General features: G+C 38.3%; 1 protein-coding gene across 3 annotated transcripts in view; it reads right to left on the bottom strand.

The window, feature by feature from the left end:
* The window catches only part of pld1b (phospholipase D1b), a 33,113-nt gene that overhangs the window by 15,341 nt on the left and 3,832 nt on the right, over positions 1-13,940 (bottom strand). For 2 of the 3 annotated variants that reach the window (XM_034145051.1, XM_034145067.1), the window contains exons 2-11: positions 4,507-4,676; positions 4,263-4,426; positions 3,486-3,628; positions 3,275-3,386; positions 3,121-3,186; positions 2,948-3,006; positions 2,299-2,391; positions 1,666-1,818; positions 862-1,011; positions 1-83 (exon numbers count right to left, since the gene is read on the bottom strand). The exon at positions 1-83 is cut by the window's left edge and continues 1 nt beyond it. In XM_034145051.1, the coding sequence (XP_034000942.1) occupies positions 1-83; positions 862-1,011; positions 1,666-1,818; positions 2,299-2,391; positions 2,948-3,006; positions 3,121-3,186; positions 3,275-3,386; positions 3,486-3,628; positions 4,263-4,426; positions 4,507-4,645 (1,162 nt within the window). In that variant the 5' untranslated portion in view covers positions 4,646-4,676. Of the gene's footprint in view, positions 84-861; positions 1,012-1,665; positions 1,819-2,298; positions 2,392-2,947; positions 3,007-3,120; positions 3,187-3,274; positions 3,387-3,485; positions 3,629-4,262; positions 4,427-4,506; positions 4,677-10,302; positions 10,578-13,940 lie in introns of those variants that run through there. The other variant, XM_034145058.1, reaches the window with a different exon arrangement.

Below are 13,940 nucleotides of genomic sequence, written 5' to 3'. Positions count from 1 at the left end.
ACCAGTCTGTGATGAATATTTCCTCTTTGGCTTCTTCAAGAGCATCTGCAACGTCCTCCATGTATGATTTTCCGTTCACATACCTGTAGAGGACACATACACACAAATGTAAACGGGCACACATATCCACATATTGAGCCACACACCTTTAGACAGCAACAAAAACAAAAACAATTACAAGGTCACAAACTTTAAATATCTAATTTTTCGTATAAATTCGCACATTCTGATAGATGCATGCACTCTTTAGCACCTGCTCACAAACTGTGATATAAAACAGCAGGAGGTGAAATCATTTTTCAACATTTCACCAGATAAAATTATCAATAATGACCCTAGTTTGGTGTCATACGTCTGCCACCTCTCAATTTTTAATCTGTCCATCTACTCTCCTTTCAGTATGCTTTTTAAATGGTAGAGCTCACACACTTACACACACACTCACACTCACACACACAGTCTCACAGACTGTATAGTGTTGCCCAGCAGGGAGACAGGTGATGAGCCGGTGAGGCTCACTTTCCCTCTCTTTGTGTCGGGTTACTCCAGCGAAAAACACACACACACAGTCACACACACAAACACACACACACTGCCAACTAAACCAGGCCTCGTCTAGACTTTACCAACATCTGGCTGCGATGCCTGCCTCTAATTAGCATCAATTTACCGCATAAAAGGTGACCTGATTTTGCAAATAAAATCCAGATTCTGATCTAGGCTAATCTAACCCAAAATCTCAAAATGGGTGTGTAAACAACCTTAAATCCCACAACATCAAAACATAGACAACAGGTGCTTTCCTCATTTACATCAAAACACATTATCAAAGAGATACAGTGTGACAGTTGCCGTGGTTACCATTTAGCCGGGATGTTTACTTCTTCTCTGGCGAAGGATCCGAAGCGGTGGTCGGTTAGGAAGGCGGCGCCGTGTTTCTTAACGAAGGCCTCGATGGCCTGACCCCACCAGCGGGCGTGTCTGTAGCTGCTGCACTTCAACACCAAAGATCTGAACACACACACACATTTATAATTCTAATATTTCGATAAAGCTACATTAGCATTTGTGCAAAAGAGTTGATCCTTAGTCACTATTGACACGAATGAGCTATATTCTCTGTTCCTATCAATAAATTATGATTGTTAATAAAATATCACCTGCTGTAGTTCTTTGGACAAAGAAAAAGTTAAAATAGATTTCATTTTGTGTCTTTTTGCTGGTCATACGAAATTATCGGGTTAAGATTGAGCAAATCAATATTATTGTATTCCTTTAATGTCCTAAACTACAATGGCTTTCTTTAGAAGTTGATTTACAGACCCTAGAAAATAAATAAAATTCCCTTGAAAGGTTATCAATGGTGTGCTCTATTTAGTTTTAGAATTTAAAATACTTTTTGGCAAGCTTAAAGTAGTATGTTAAATGAAATACACAGACCTCTTCTTCCAGTAAAACCTTTCCCTATCCTTCAGACATTTAAAGGAAGTTTGGATAAATTAAGGAAAGATTAAAGTAACTTTTAAAAACAAATGTGTCTGAAGCCATTTCCTGGAGTTCGATAAAGAGCTATTCATTTATATATTCTATATTTATATTACATTTAGATTTGTATATAAAAGTGACTTAAAGTACCAGATATAATAAAGTAAATGTTTCACAGACCTGGAGAGACTGTCGATGCGGATTCCGTGTTTGGTCTCCGTGTCTTTGGAGTCCATCTTGATGCTGAACTCTTTATCGAACAGCATCACGAAGGAGACGGCCCCCGACTCCGGCTTCATGTAGAGCAGGCACGAGTCCTTCACCACCAGCCAGCTGCACACGCACATTCAGATTTAGAATGATACACATTTTACCATTTTATATTTCATGTGCTGCACACAGGCAGAACAAAGTTAGACATCATATAGATAAATGGATAGATGTAATTTCATTGATGCTAGATTTGGATTTTGCAAAGGCAGAAGGTAATCCAGGCATTGCAAAACAATACATAAATAAAAGATACAAGGTCATTTTTAAAACCCATTTATTTTTGTTTTAAAGGATTTTACAACATTTGTAGAAAGGTTGAAATATCAGAAATATTTTTTTTCAAGCAGTTTACATAAAGAAATGATCTTCACATCGACAATCAGCATAAACACAAAAACTAATCATATGGAAATGGAGATGAATGTGAGCAGAGCCAACATTTCCGTTATAAATTCTAATCACAGTTGAACCTGGAAGTTTCTCTATAATATCAAAAAGCAGGTCTGAGTATTAGAAAGATATCATGAACTGTGTCCTGACCGTTTGGACCAGCGGTAACACATCCGGCTGCGCCCGCAGCAGTTCAGCCCGGGGATCCGATGTCCGCCAGATCTCTTCAGCACCATTCCTTCTCTGAAAGATAAAACAAACTCTAAATGTGTGGAAAACAAACCACTATATAAGGCTTTAGATATCGCAGTTCATGGTATTCTAGCATTGGTTGGTAAATGCTTAATAAAACGGTTTTGATTGATATCCACATTTGAGTTGAAGGAAATCTGCAATTGTTTTTATTATTTTTTTATATTTACTTAGTTATTTTTGTAATTATTATGTTTCTTAACTATTGCACTATTTTGCCTGTATTTTTATTTTATTTTATTTATTGTACAAAACAAAGCAAGCAAAGTTCCTGCATGAGAACAGGACAAAAAACGTAACAAATAATAGTAATAATACATTTAATTGATAGGACACTCTTCTAAGTACTCAGAGACGCTTTTTCTGATTATTTTCTATAAATAAATGTTTCAGAACCATATATTACAATGTTCTCGAAACCAGTCACATTAAACTAGTATAAAGTAAAAAATGATGTCCGAAACAGCAGGACTAAGTCGTTTTTGAGGTTCAAGAATTAAATACCAAAAGTTATTTATTAACATTTTTGACATGGTGTTGTTCTTACAAGCCTTTTGGTCCCAGATCATGGATGAAGGACAACTGGCTGACGTCAATGAACTCCATCTGAAATAAATAAATAACTGTTTCTATTACAACATTCATCAACATATTTTCCCAAACTATTTTGTAATTTATCAAGATACAAGAACCCTTTTTCTAACTCCAAATGCTCCTTACCGTTGCGTGGTAGTTCCTGTACATCGGCTTCTTTAGCAGATTATTCAAGTAATCTTCCAGTTGTTTCTGCAACACATTACAGAGACTTCAGCAAGATAATAAAGTATTCAGGAGGGACTTTGATTGACAGTAGTGTCTCAGGTGGAGGGCGTACCCTTCGGCTGGAGACCTGGTCATCCCTCTCCAGATCCTCTCCTCCCACTCGGGGGAGGTTCGGCATCTGCCCCCCCTCGCTCCTCGTGACCGCCTGCCTCTTCACCGTGTGGCTGCAGAGAAACATTTTAAATACCAGAACAGAAAATGTCGAAGAAAGAACCAAAGATGATACATAAACTTGCGTTATTCCAGAAGGGGAGAAGGCAGACCTGCGTTTGGGCAGCGGCAGCCTCATGAAGGTTTTGTACGTCCGCAGCTCTCTGTGCAGATCCATGAAGTGTTTCTCCTTCTTCTTCACCAGCCACGTGAACTCCCCGTGCTTCATCTCGATCTTAAACACCGCCGGCAGCGACTGATCAACACAGACACATTTAATACATTTTAAAGAGGTTACCTCGTTTTGACAAGATTTGAAAAACGAACCAAAGGATGTTGATAATTGCTAGCAACTTTGCTAGTTTTAGCAACTTTACAAACTCTATTTGCAGTTTTAATTAAGCAGAGCCTTTTTTTACTGCTTGAAGAAAATTATAAATTCATCATATTCTATAAGAGCATCATATGTTTGTAGCTTTTTTGCTGTCCTGTGAGAACCATGTAACTCTTGAATGAGTCAACTTTTAATAGTGTCAACATAGCTGCAATCATATGTTCAGGAGGTTCAGGAAAAGTTCAAGTCCTGTCATATAAAGCAGCAGATGTAGTAGAAAATGGAAGTACTCAAGTAACGACCAAGTAACTAACAGTTGTATTGAAGTACAGTACTCAAACATGTTCTCAATTAGTTTTAAATGTTAATAATTATGTTTAACTGTTCAAATAAATCAAGCCTGGACTAAAAAAAAAAAACCTGCCAAAAACTGAAGAAGAAATGTGGTTGCCATTATACCGTTGAGCATCTTGCAGATAAAAAGAACCCAGTTTGTGAGGAATTGAAGACGAAAAAAGACTGTACAGAGGGAGTTGTTTAGAAGGTGTGTGTGCACCTTGTTGACGCTCCTCTGCGCGGTGACGTTGAAGCGGTCCTGAGCCGAGGTGAAGCGCTCCACCTCCAGGATCTTAGCGGTAATCGGAGACGACAGGAAGACGTTGGCCGCCGACTCTTTGAAGGCCACCATTTGGTAGATCGCCTTGAAAGGAAGACGCTCGGCTGCAGAAACACACCAGCAGATATAAAACCAGACAAAGATATGATGGTAGGTGAACGCCACGCTGAGAAAACACACTCACCTGAGAGGTGATCGTCCGTGGTGTCGTACTCTCCATCCTCCATGTCCAGCTCGCGGTCGTCCAGCTTCTCCATGATGCCCGTCATGTCGTTGGCCACCAGCTGCAGGGTGCTGCTGGTCGGCTCGGATTGACGCAGCATGTCAGCACTCAGTGTGGAGCCCCGGGCTCACCTGGAGAGACAGGTAGGGAGGAGACCCTCAATAACAACTCACATACTTATTGATGCTTACAATGAAAGAAAGAGGGAGCTGGGATCGGCTGGTGGGCAATTTAATCACCTGAAATCTGACTTGGATTTAACTTTTTTACCTTTGACATATCTCTTAAGGCACATGTGTCAAACTCAAGGCCCAGGGGCCAAATCAGGCCCTTGGTGGATTTAATTTCGGCCCGCAGGATAATTTTAAATTACTATTAGATCTGGCCTGCCGGTATATTGCACGCACACCTTCACTCAATCCTGAGGGTCTCCTCAGCTCAGAGCCTGAGCCCAAACATTGATGAACTTGCACCCGAGATGAGATGCCAAGTATCTGGCTTGAACTAGCATCACAGAGCAGCAAACTGAGTTTAAATGGATGTTTCCTTTTGCACTTTTTTTCTTGCGACAACAGGGCATGCTTGGTTTTTTCTTTGAGGGAAATTGTTTTTTTGAAGCTGTTGTTGGCCTGTGGAAAAATGTAATCATAAGAAATGACTCTGGAAAAGTTGCAGATAGAGCCATAAGAAATGAATGCAACTGATTATTTAATGTTTAATGTTGTTTTTATAGGCAATAATTGAAGCTTTGTTAGTTCCAGGTTTAATATGTGCAATAAGTTCATTTCAATACGTTTTTGCAATAAACATTGAACCAGTCCGGCCCTCGACTATACCGATTTTTTTATTTTGGCACACTGTGTATTTGAGTTTGACACCCCTGCCTTAAGGTCTCAAAAAGCAATATATACCTTTTGAGGATCATTATGGCTGCAAGTAAAAAATAATTTTAAAATGCAGAGGAATCCCCACTCCATTGCTTTTCGTATTAACATGACTCCAAAAGGAGAAGGTGGAAAAATAAAGGGAAAAAGGGGATTGTAATAAACATCTAGGAATGTCTTATTTCTTGTATAACCTCTTTTACATGCATTTATTTTAATTTATTATCTTTAATATTCACTGATAGTGCCGTGTTGTCCATGTCCTCACCTGTTCTATGTTAGAAAATGGAGAAAGTGTTAAACCAAAATCCTCCTCAATTTGAAGGACAATATACATAACCCAGACACTCTCTTCCACTTGCTCTTCTACGGCTGGAGCATCTGCAGGAACTGAATAATAAGCGCTGCTTCTGCACTGGATCCATCACTAATGCAAAAACCAAGTTCCTCATCCATCATCCAATACTTTCTTTTAATGCTCTCCATCTTTCTCCCCCGGCTCCCTACATCAAGACACCATTTGTCGTTGCAGCCAGATCCAAACATCAGGAGCAGCAACGGAGAAGAACAGGAAGCAGAGAATCTGTCTAACCACATTCCTCAGCACATGTGTCAGTGTGTGAGTGTGTGTGTGTGGACAGAGTAGATGAAAGGTTGTTCAAGTGTGCGCTCAGGACCATACATACCAGTTGCTTGGAAGGTTTCACATGTAAATGTTTAACTTTTATTTTACATGAATTATGACTCCAACAGCCAGAATATATCATGTGTAATTCCACAGGATTCATTCAAAATTGGGTTTGGGCAGAAGTCAGTAAACCTCTCTTTGTATGAGATTCTTCCTGCCCTCACAAAACTTTCCAGATATGACTCAGTAAAAAAAACAATTACTGTTTTGGTTCTGCTGAGAGTTAAGCTGCGGTTTCACTGTGGTCTGTCTGCTTTCACAAAAACACCAAAAGCAACCACAGCGGGCGGGAAATCAACAGCTCTGATCCCCACCAGGCCTGTAAAAGTGCCCTTGAGCCAGACGTTGAACCCCCACGTGCTTCTTTAAAAAGCTACGAGCTGAGAATGCAGAATTGGCTCAAAAAGGCTGGAATCAAACGTTAAAAAAAACGGTAGTTTAAATGGAATTTTTCACAAAACAGCCAAGTGTCTCCTTCTGCTTGTACTGATTCATGTTTCTCTCGTCTGACTGTGGATCAAAAGTGTCCCTTTAATGTTGCCCCCCATCATTAAAACACCACCATCATTAAAACACTTTTGCCCCCCCCCATCATTAAAACACTGTTTTTTTAATTAAGCTTTGAAACGAGTTTATTGATTGTTCTTATTAAATTAACTTTTTGTTAATTGAATACAAGTCATAACTATTATTATTTGATACGTACCACTTTTAGAGGCCAGATTAGGCAAGATCACATTGAAAAATAAATGGAATTTTTGGGCAATCTTAAAGCTCATTGTACAGGTCCCAAGCCTTATTTATAATTATTTTACAGTATAGATATATATTTGTTTCTCATTGGGTATTTAAGCAAATTCGATGCAAATGCAGCAACATTTACTGTTGTACAATAAAGGCAGCAGACACATTTGGTTGCACAGTCCAAACACACACACACACACACACTGGGGGTAGTCAGTAAAATGCAAACAATGAATCCTGTGTGTGGCTGTTGTTTTGAGACTGTGTGGTAGAAACATTTTTGTGTGAGAGTGCATCATAGGTGTGTCTGCAGACGCCTGACAAAAGATCCCGGTGAACCAGTGGTGCAGGGAGTTTAAAAATAAACGTAAGCCAGCAGAACCTGAAGAAACTGATCTTATAAAGATTCAAATAAAGCAGCTGGAGGCGAAAAACACTTCTCATATTCCCTGCTCATGTAAAGCAGCACAGCTTCAGTTACATTTACTGCAGCTCTGTATAATTATAGTCTTTTATCTGTGGGAGAATGTTGTTATCTGCAATAAAATAATATACAGGAACTTGACTTGTTCCCCACATTTGAATACAATTTGAAAACAAACATTTATATTTGTATGAGTCTGTATCCTTGAATGCTAAAAAGCATGTTGTCTCTACTTCCTTCCACATAAACAAATAAAACCTGCATTGTTTACCTTATAGATAAGGATTATTTATCACATTTTATTTTTATATTCTTTGAAAGCCTACAATATTGTCACAATATTAATATCAAGGTATTCAATCAAAAATTTTGATTTTCTCAACATTGCCCAGTCATAGTTACATTAAAGGTGGGGTAGGTAATTCACTTCAGAAACACTTTTTGTTATATTCCATGGAATGCTCTTAACATCCCGATAGCAATGAATACATTAAATGCTTTGACAATACATAAATACATAAAAAAAATGTCATCTGTGGAAGCCGTGGCGCTGTAAAAAGCACGACCAATCATCTGAGCCGGCCCGGGTCAGATAACTGGATGGCCTACCTGCCTGTCAGCCTTCCATCTCGTGCACAAATGTATCTCGTGCCCTCATTGGTCATGTGCGCGTTCGTGTGTGTTGGAGGAGGGGCTCTGTAAGGAAGTCTGAAGGAAGGGGCAGATTTTTTCCGGCTGTGTATTTTCAAATTCTAGGGCACTCGAGCTGGTTTCTCCAAAATTACCTACCCTACCTTTAAGTAAATATAAAATATAAAAATAAAGATTCATTAAGCTGTCAGGTTAAATCCTTTCTATTTGAGAATATTATCTGAGAACGACCCGAGTTGAACCTACATGACTAAAACAATGAGGAAATGTAATGTCCATAATTTACCTTGGAAATATGATTAATGCAGGCTGAGTTAGTGTATGAGATTGTGTGCATGATGCCCAGTGAGCACTCACATAAATTGGGTACAGTGTGGCCCATCACCCCCCCACTGCATCACTCGCCAGCCAGGTGGCAGGCTGCTGAGTCCACACACACACACACACACACACACACACACACACACACACACACACACACACACACACACACACACACACACACACACACACACACACACACACACACACACACACACACACACACACACACACACACACACACACACACACACACACACACACACACACACACACACACACACACACACACACACACACACACACACACACACACACACACACACACACACACACACACACACACACACACACACACACACACACACACACACACACACACACACACCTCTTTCTTCCTTCGTTCTTTAACTTGTGAAACTTGTCATTTTTGTGCACACAATGAAGTATTTAAAACCATTTTCTGACACATTCTGCAAGTCCTCAGTATGAATCATTATCCACACTTCACGGGTAACAATAGGAAATGTGATGATTTCTCCTTCTTTAATTAGATCAGATATTACGCTAAAACGCCTATTCACAGAGACAACAACAAAGGAGTCATGCGTCAGAGGTGACACTGCAGAGAAAGTATGTAAGATTTATAACAATACTGTATGATGAATAAGAGATTATCAATAATAAACATGGTGTGTGAGCCTTAACACACCCAATAACGAAATGTAGGGAATAAATACAAGTGATGAACCAGAAACAAAGACCAATACAATAAGAACAAATCTTTTGAATTGAAAACAATCAAAGCCATATCTAAAAGACAAAAGTTTCAACAATTATTAGGTTTCTCAACTGTTGGCCGATAAGAACTTCTATGTATCTGTGGAGCATTTTGGCAACACTTACCACCATTTTTTAAACATTTAAAACACCAGAAGAAAAAATGACAAACTGGTTTATGTTTTTTTGATTTACTATGAAATCATAATAAGCCGTATTGAAGATGTCAAATTTGGCTCTGACAAATTGTGATGGCTTTTTTTGTTATTTTCTATATTTTTGATAAAACAGTCGATCTAAGTCAATGTTATCCATACAGTGCATTTTACAAAATGTTGCATTAAGAAAATTGCCCAGACAGAGCAACAGGAATCAATGGGTCTTGCACATTTAACACAGAGAATGTTGAGATTAAACAAATAAAACATTTTTTTTAAATTAAAGTCTGACGTTTTTTTGAAGTTCGATCAAAAATGTTTTGTTTGTGGGAAAGATATTTGAAAAATCTGACTGTGATAGCTTGGACTCTTAAAATCTTTTTTATTTGAAGACTCAAGATTGGGTTTCTGTAACCTGTAATGCCATTTATTGTTTTTTTATATTTATAAGTACATAATTCTAAATGAAAAAGGGTTCTAACAGCTTAAGACATTTTGAATGTTACTAGGATAACATTTTAGACCAATTTTCTGTGCATCATCATAAAAAAAAAAATTATGTTATCAATTTCTTTGAGATATAAGAGTACAATCAAAGAAACAAACTGATTCATAAGATCTTATTTTCCACATCTTATCATTTTTCAAACTTTGAAAGACTGATTTCTGCATTTTATTACCAATTAAGGCCTTAATTGCAACATTTTGCACCCAAAACCCACACTAACGCAAAAAACCATCCTGAAAACAGGAACCCACCAATAGGCTGAAACACACTATTATATAATAGCAGGAGGAGCATGAATTTACTTTTCTTTTTTACACACAAACACACACACACACACACACACACACACACACACACACACACACACACACACACACACACACACACACACACACACACACACACACACACACACCACACACACACACACACACACACACACACACACACACACACACACACACACACACACACACACACACACACACACACACACACACACACACACACACACACACACACACACACACACACACACACACACACACACACACACACACACACACACACACACACACACAGTAAAGGCATCCACTGACCTGAGCCCGAGGCTGAGTAAAGCCCATCTCCATCTTGACTTCCTCTTGACAATCTGACTCTCCTCACACACACTGTGCAACGCACTCTCACACACACATCCACAGACACACACACTATTCCAGAGACCAGCAGACAGGCAGGGAGTCTCACAGAGGAGTGCAGCAGAAACACACTCCGAGGAGGGGAAGATTCAGCAAGGAGGAGACCTGATTGGCTGGAGCAGCTTCAGGAGCCAATGAGAGAGGAGGAAGGGGGGGACTTCCTGTTTGAAGCATCTGCCTGTGTTAAAGGGAAACTTCTAAAAAACTAATTTTTCAGGCAACAAAAACTGTAGCGACTAAAATGCGAGGATTCAAAGCTATTATTAGTCTTTTCTGACAGCAAAGGTGAATATTTGGGTGTTTTCATCTGATTGTCAAACAAAACAATAAATATGAAGACATGAATCAAGGAACAAGCATGATTCATATTTTCTTAAGGACCAGACTAAACAAATCAAGAAACAGACCGAAGAGGGCAGCACACCCTCACATCCAACAAGCTGAAACTGGAAAAATTGTTTCACATTTTTGTATAAAAAATAACTCAAACACTTATTTCTATCTTTTTTTTTGACTGATTAAAATTGATGGTGAAACACTGAACGTCTAGTATACATACCCCTACTCTCTCTATTGAATTATAATTATATATAACAAAAATAATCAGGTAATCAAATGTTTTTCAAGAGCCCTAGATTATATATGTTTGGGTTAATATGGTAAATTGAGAAAATTCAAATGCGACTCCTCCGTGGATGAGAAGAAACACAAAGAAATCAGGAGTTCATGACACAAACCTGCGCATACTGAATACATGTTGTTTTTGGAAACAGGCAGAGCCAGAAAGGATGGTGACTCATGTTGACATACCAGAGAGGTATTCAGACACCCACCCTCATACACACACTTTAAAATACTAGCTTTAAGAGGTATAATGGGTATGAATATGCCCAAAGCTTAAACTGCTACTTTTCTCTTTGAAATGTGTCACAGAGAATACGTATCCTGCCTTTAAACTATAAATCATCTACAGTGACTATTTTATGCACCTTTCGCATTAATAATTACTAAAAACTTCCCTATATTGTTTGAATAAACCCCTCGTGTGTCTTTTGTTCATCCACCCCAAACCACTAAGTGCTGCAGAACTTTGAAGGTTAGTTTTTATGAGCTAGAAAATAAATAATTAAATCCTGAAGGTGAGGCAATAAGGAATGTGGAGAAGTTCAAATGCAACAAAAACACCAAAAAAGGTTGATGAGATCAATGTAAATTCATACATGTAGCATACATGGTTTAATAAAAGGTGCATGGACTCTACGTGTTTTTTTACAGACGTGCTCTCTCTTCTAATCTCTGAATACTTCCTGCTCCTGATCAATAATGTGCTCATTATGTTCTAATCACCTCCACCATTGTTCTTAACGAGAGTCTTAATGGTTATTCCTGGTTAATCTGTCCGTGTTTTTCCACGTTTAAGGGCAGCCGTTTTCCTCTGCTTTGCTTTGAGCATCATTGAACTTGAGCTGCAATTAAGGTTGTATAAAGTTTACAATTATCATACAATTCAACTATGGTCGAGAAAAAATTGCTTTGAAAAAGAAAAGAAAAAAAGGTTAACAATGTTATTTATTTGTATAATTATTCATTTGTATAATTACTACTATAGTTTTTCTGTTCTCATTTTTCACTTAAAATGTAATTAAACTTAAATAATAATAATTCAGCACATTTCTTTTTAAATCCTAACGTTTTATTTAATAATCCAGTGAAATACACACATGGGGGGACACATCTAAAAAACGGTTTCTCTCAAATGCACAAAAGAAATGTCAAAGTCATGAGCTGACTGACTGCAGGAACTATGAGAGTGAGACACTGCCACCTACAGGTCAGCTCTGTCTAATGCATGCACCAAAGCACAGATAATAAGATTTCTGCACATTATTCAAGTGGTGGAGGAAATACTGAACACTGCACTGAAACACACATTATGCATTCAGGATCAAGCTTGTAATAAATGCAGATTATAGTATTTCTACATTCAATTCAGTAATGAATCTGAGTACTTTTCCCACAACTGTTATCAGGTTAACCAGAAGGCAGACTTCCATCCGCACATTTTAAGACACTAAGCTTTTCTTTCTTTAAGTCTCCTCTTGTGTTTTCACCAAGAAGCAGATTGTTTTTATCAGCTGATTGTAATCTCCTGACCTGTGTGATAACACAATATACTCTCAATGTTTTCACCAGCCAAACCAGCGGCACAAAGACTGTGTGTTTGCTTAATTTACTGAAACATGTAAGGCATTTAGCTAACACTCCTCCCTCCCACCACATCCTCAAATCACCATTAAGAGCAACAGGAGGAAACCCATGTCACTGAAATAACAAAAAAACAGCAGCTCAGTTCCTCATTTTGTTCCTTTTACAAACAGATTAACTGTATTATTTCAGGCACAAACCTATTGCTATTTTATGATTCTAAAAACATTAAACACACTATACATCATACATTTTTTGTGCATGTTTAACTATTTTTTTTCTGTGGTTTTAATTCCCTACTGTTTTAGCAAAGACCTGTTGCTTTAGTAAAACCACATTAACGACGAGCTGGAGACTGATTGTTTGCTCATGGTGGAGTGCAATGAATCGTGTAAACTTCCTTGTGGCTACTTATGTTGAGGATGTAAACAGAGACCTAATCCTTTTATTTAAAGGGCCCCTATTATTCTCATTTTCAGGTTTCATATTTGTATTTTGTGTCTCTGCTGTGACATGTCTGCATGCTTTAACGTTCAAAAAGCTCTTTATTTTTCTCATACTGCCTGAGCTGCAGCACCTCTTTTCACCCTCTGTCTGAAACCAGTCTGCTCTGATTGGTTAGCTGGCTGGCTCTGTTGTGGTTGGTCAACCACTTAGAGATTTCCCGCCCTTTAGCTCATAAAGTGCAATGTGTTGGAGCGCTAGCCATAAGCTAGGGCTGCTCAATTAATCGTATTTTAATCGCAATTACGATTTTGGCTTGCAACGATTATGAAAAACAACATAATCTAAATAAAACTATTTATTTATTTTTTGGTTTTTCAGTTGACTTATACTTAAAGTTCAGGGTAATCATACTGTTCAAAAAAATGTTTCAATAAATGTATGTTTTCAAAGTAAATGGATAGTCGTTTTTTAATAATCGTGATATTAATTATTGACCCAAATAATCGAGATTATGATTTTTGCCATAGCATAAGCACAATTGTAATGTAGTGATGACCATTTAGATGCACAACAACCATAACACGCTACAGGAAAGGGAAAACCCCTAAAAAGCATAAAAGGGCCTCGTTGGTTCAACATACTTTCATGAATATCTATTGCATCTGAGCAGCAGACATGAATGTGTGTGTGTGTGTGTTATAAATGCAGCCTCTTCACATGCTGAAAGATGGACATGAGTGTGAGGGGCTTTTATCCTGCAGGGGTGTTTCTCAGAGTTAATTTAACTCGACACGCTCTGCAGAGAAGATCAAACCAGCAACCTTTTGGTTTCACGATAATCTGTTTAACCCCAAACCACAGTCTCTTTGAGTTTGTGTAACGCT

Source organism: Trematomus bernacchii, unplaced genomic scaffold, assembly GCF_902827165.1.
Source record: "Trematomus bernacchii unplaced genomic scaffold, fTreBer1.1, whole genome shotgun sequence".
NCBI lineage: Eukaryota > Metazoa > Chordata > Actinopteri > Perciformes > Nototheniidae > Trematomus > Trematomus bernacchii.
Note: the sequence above shows the minus strand (reverse complement) of the source record. Positions and strands in the feature narration are given on the sequence as shown.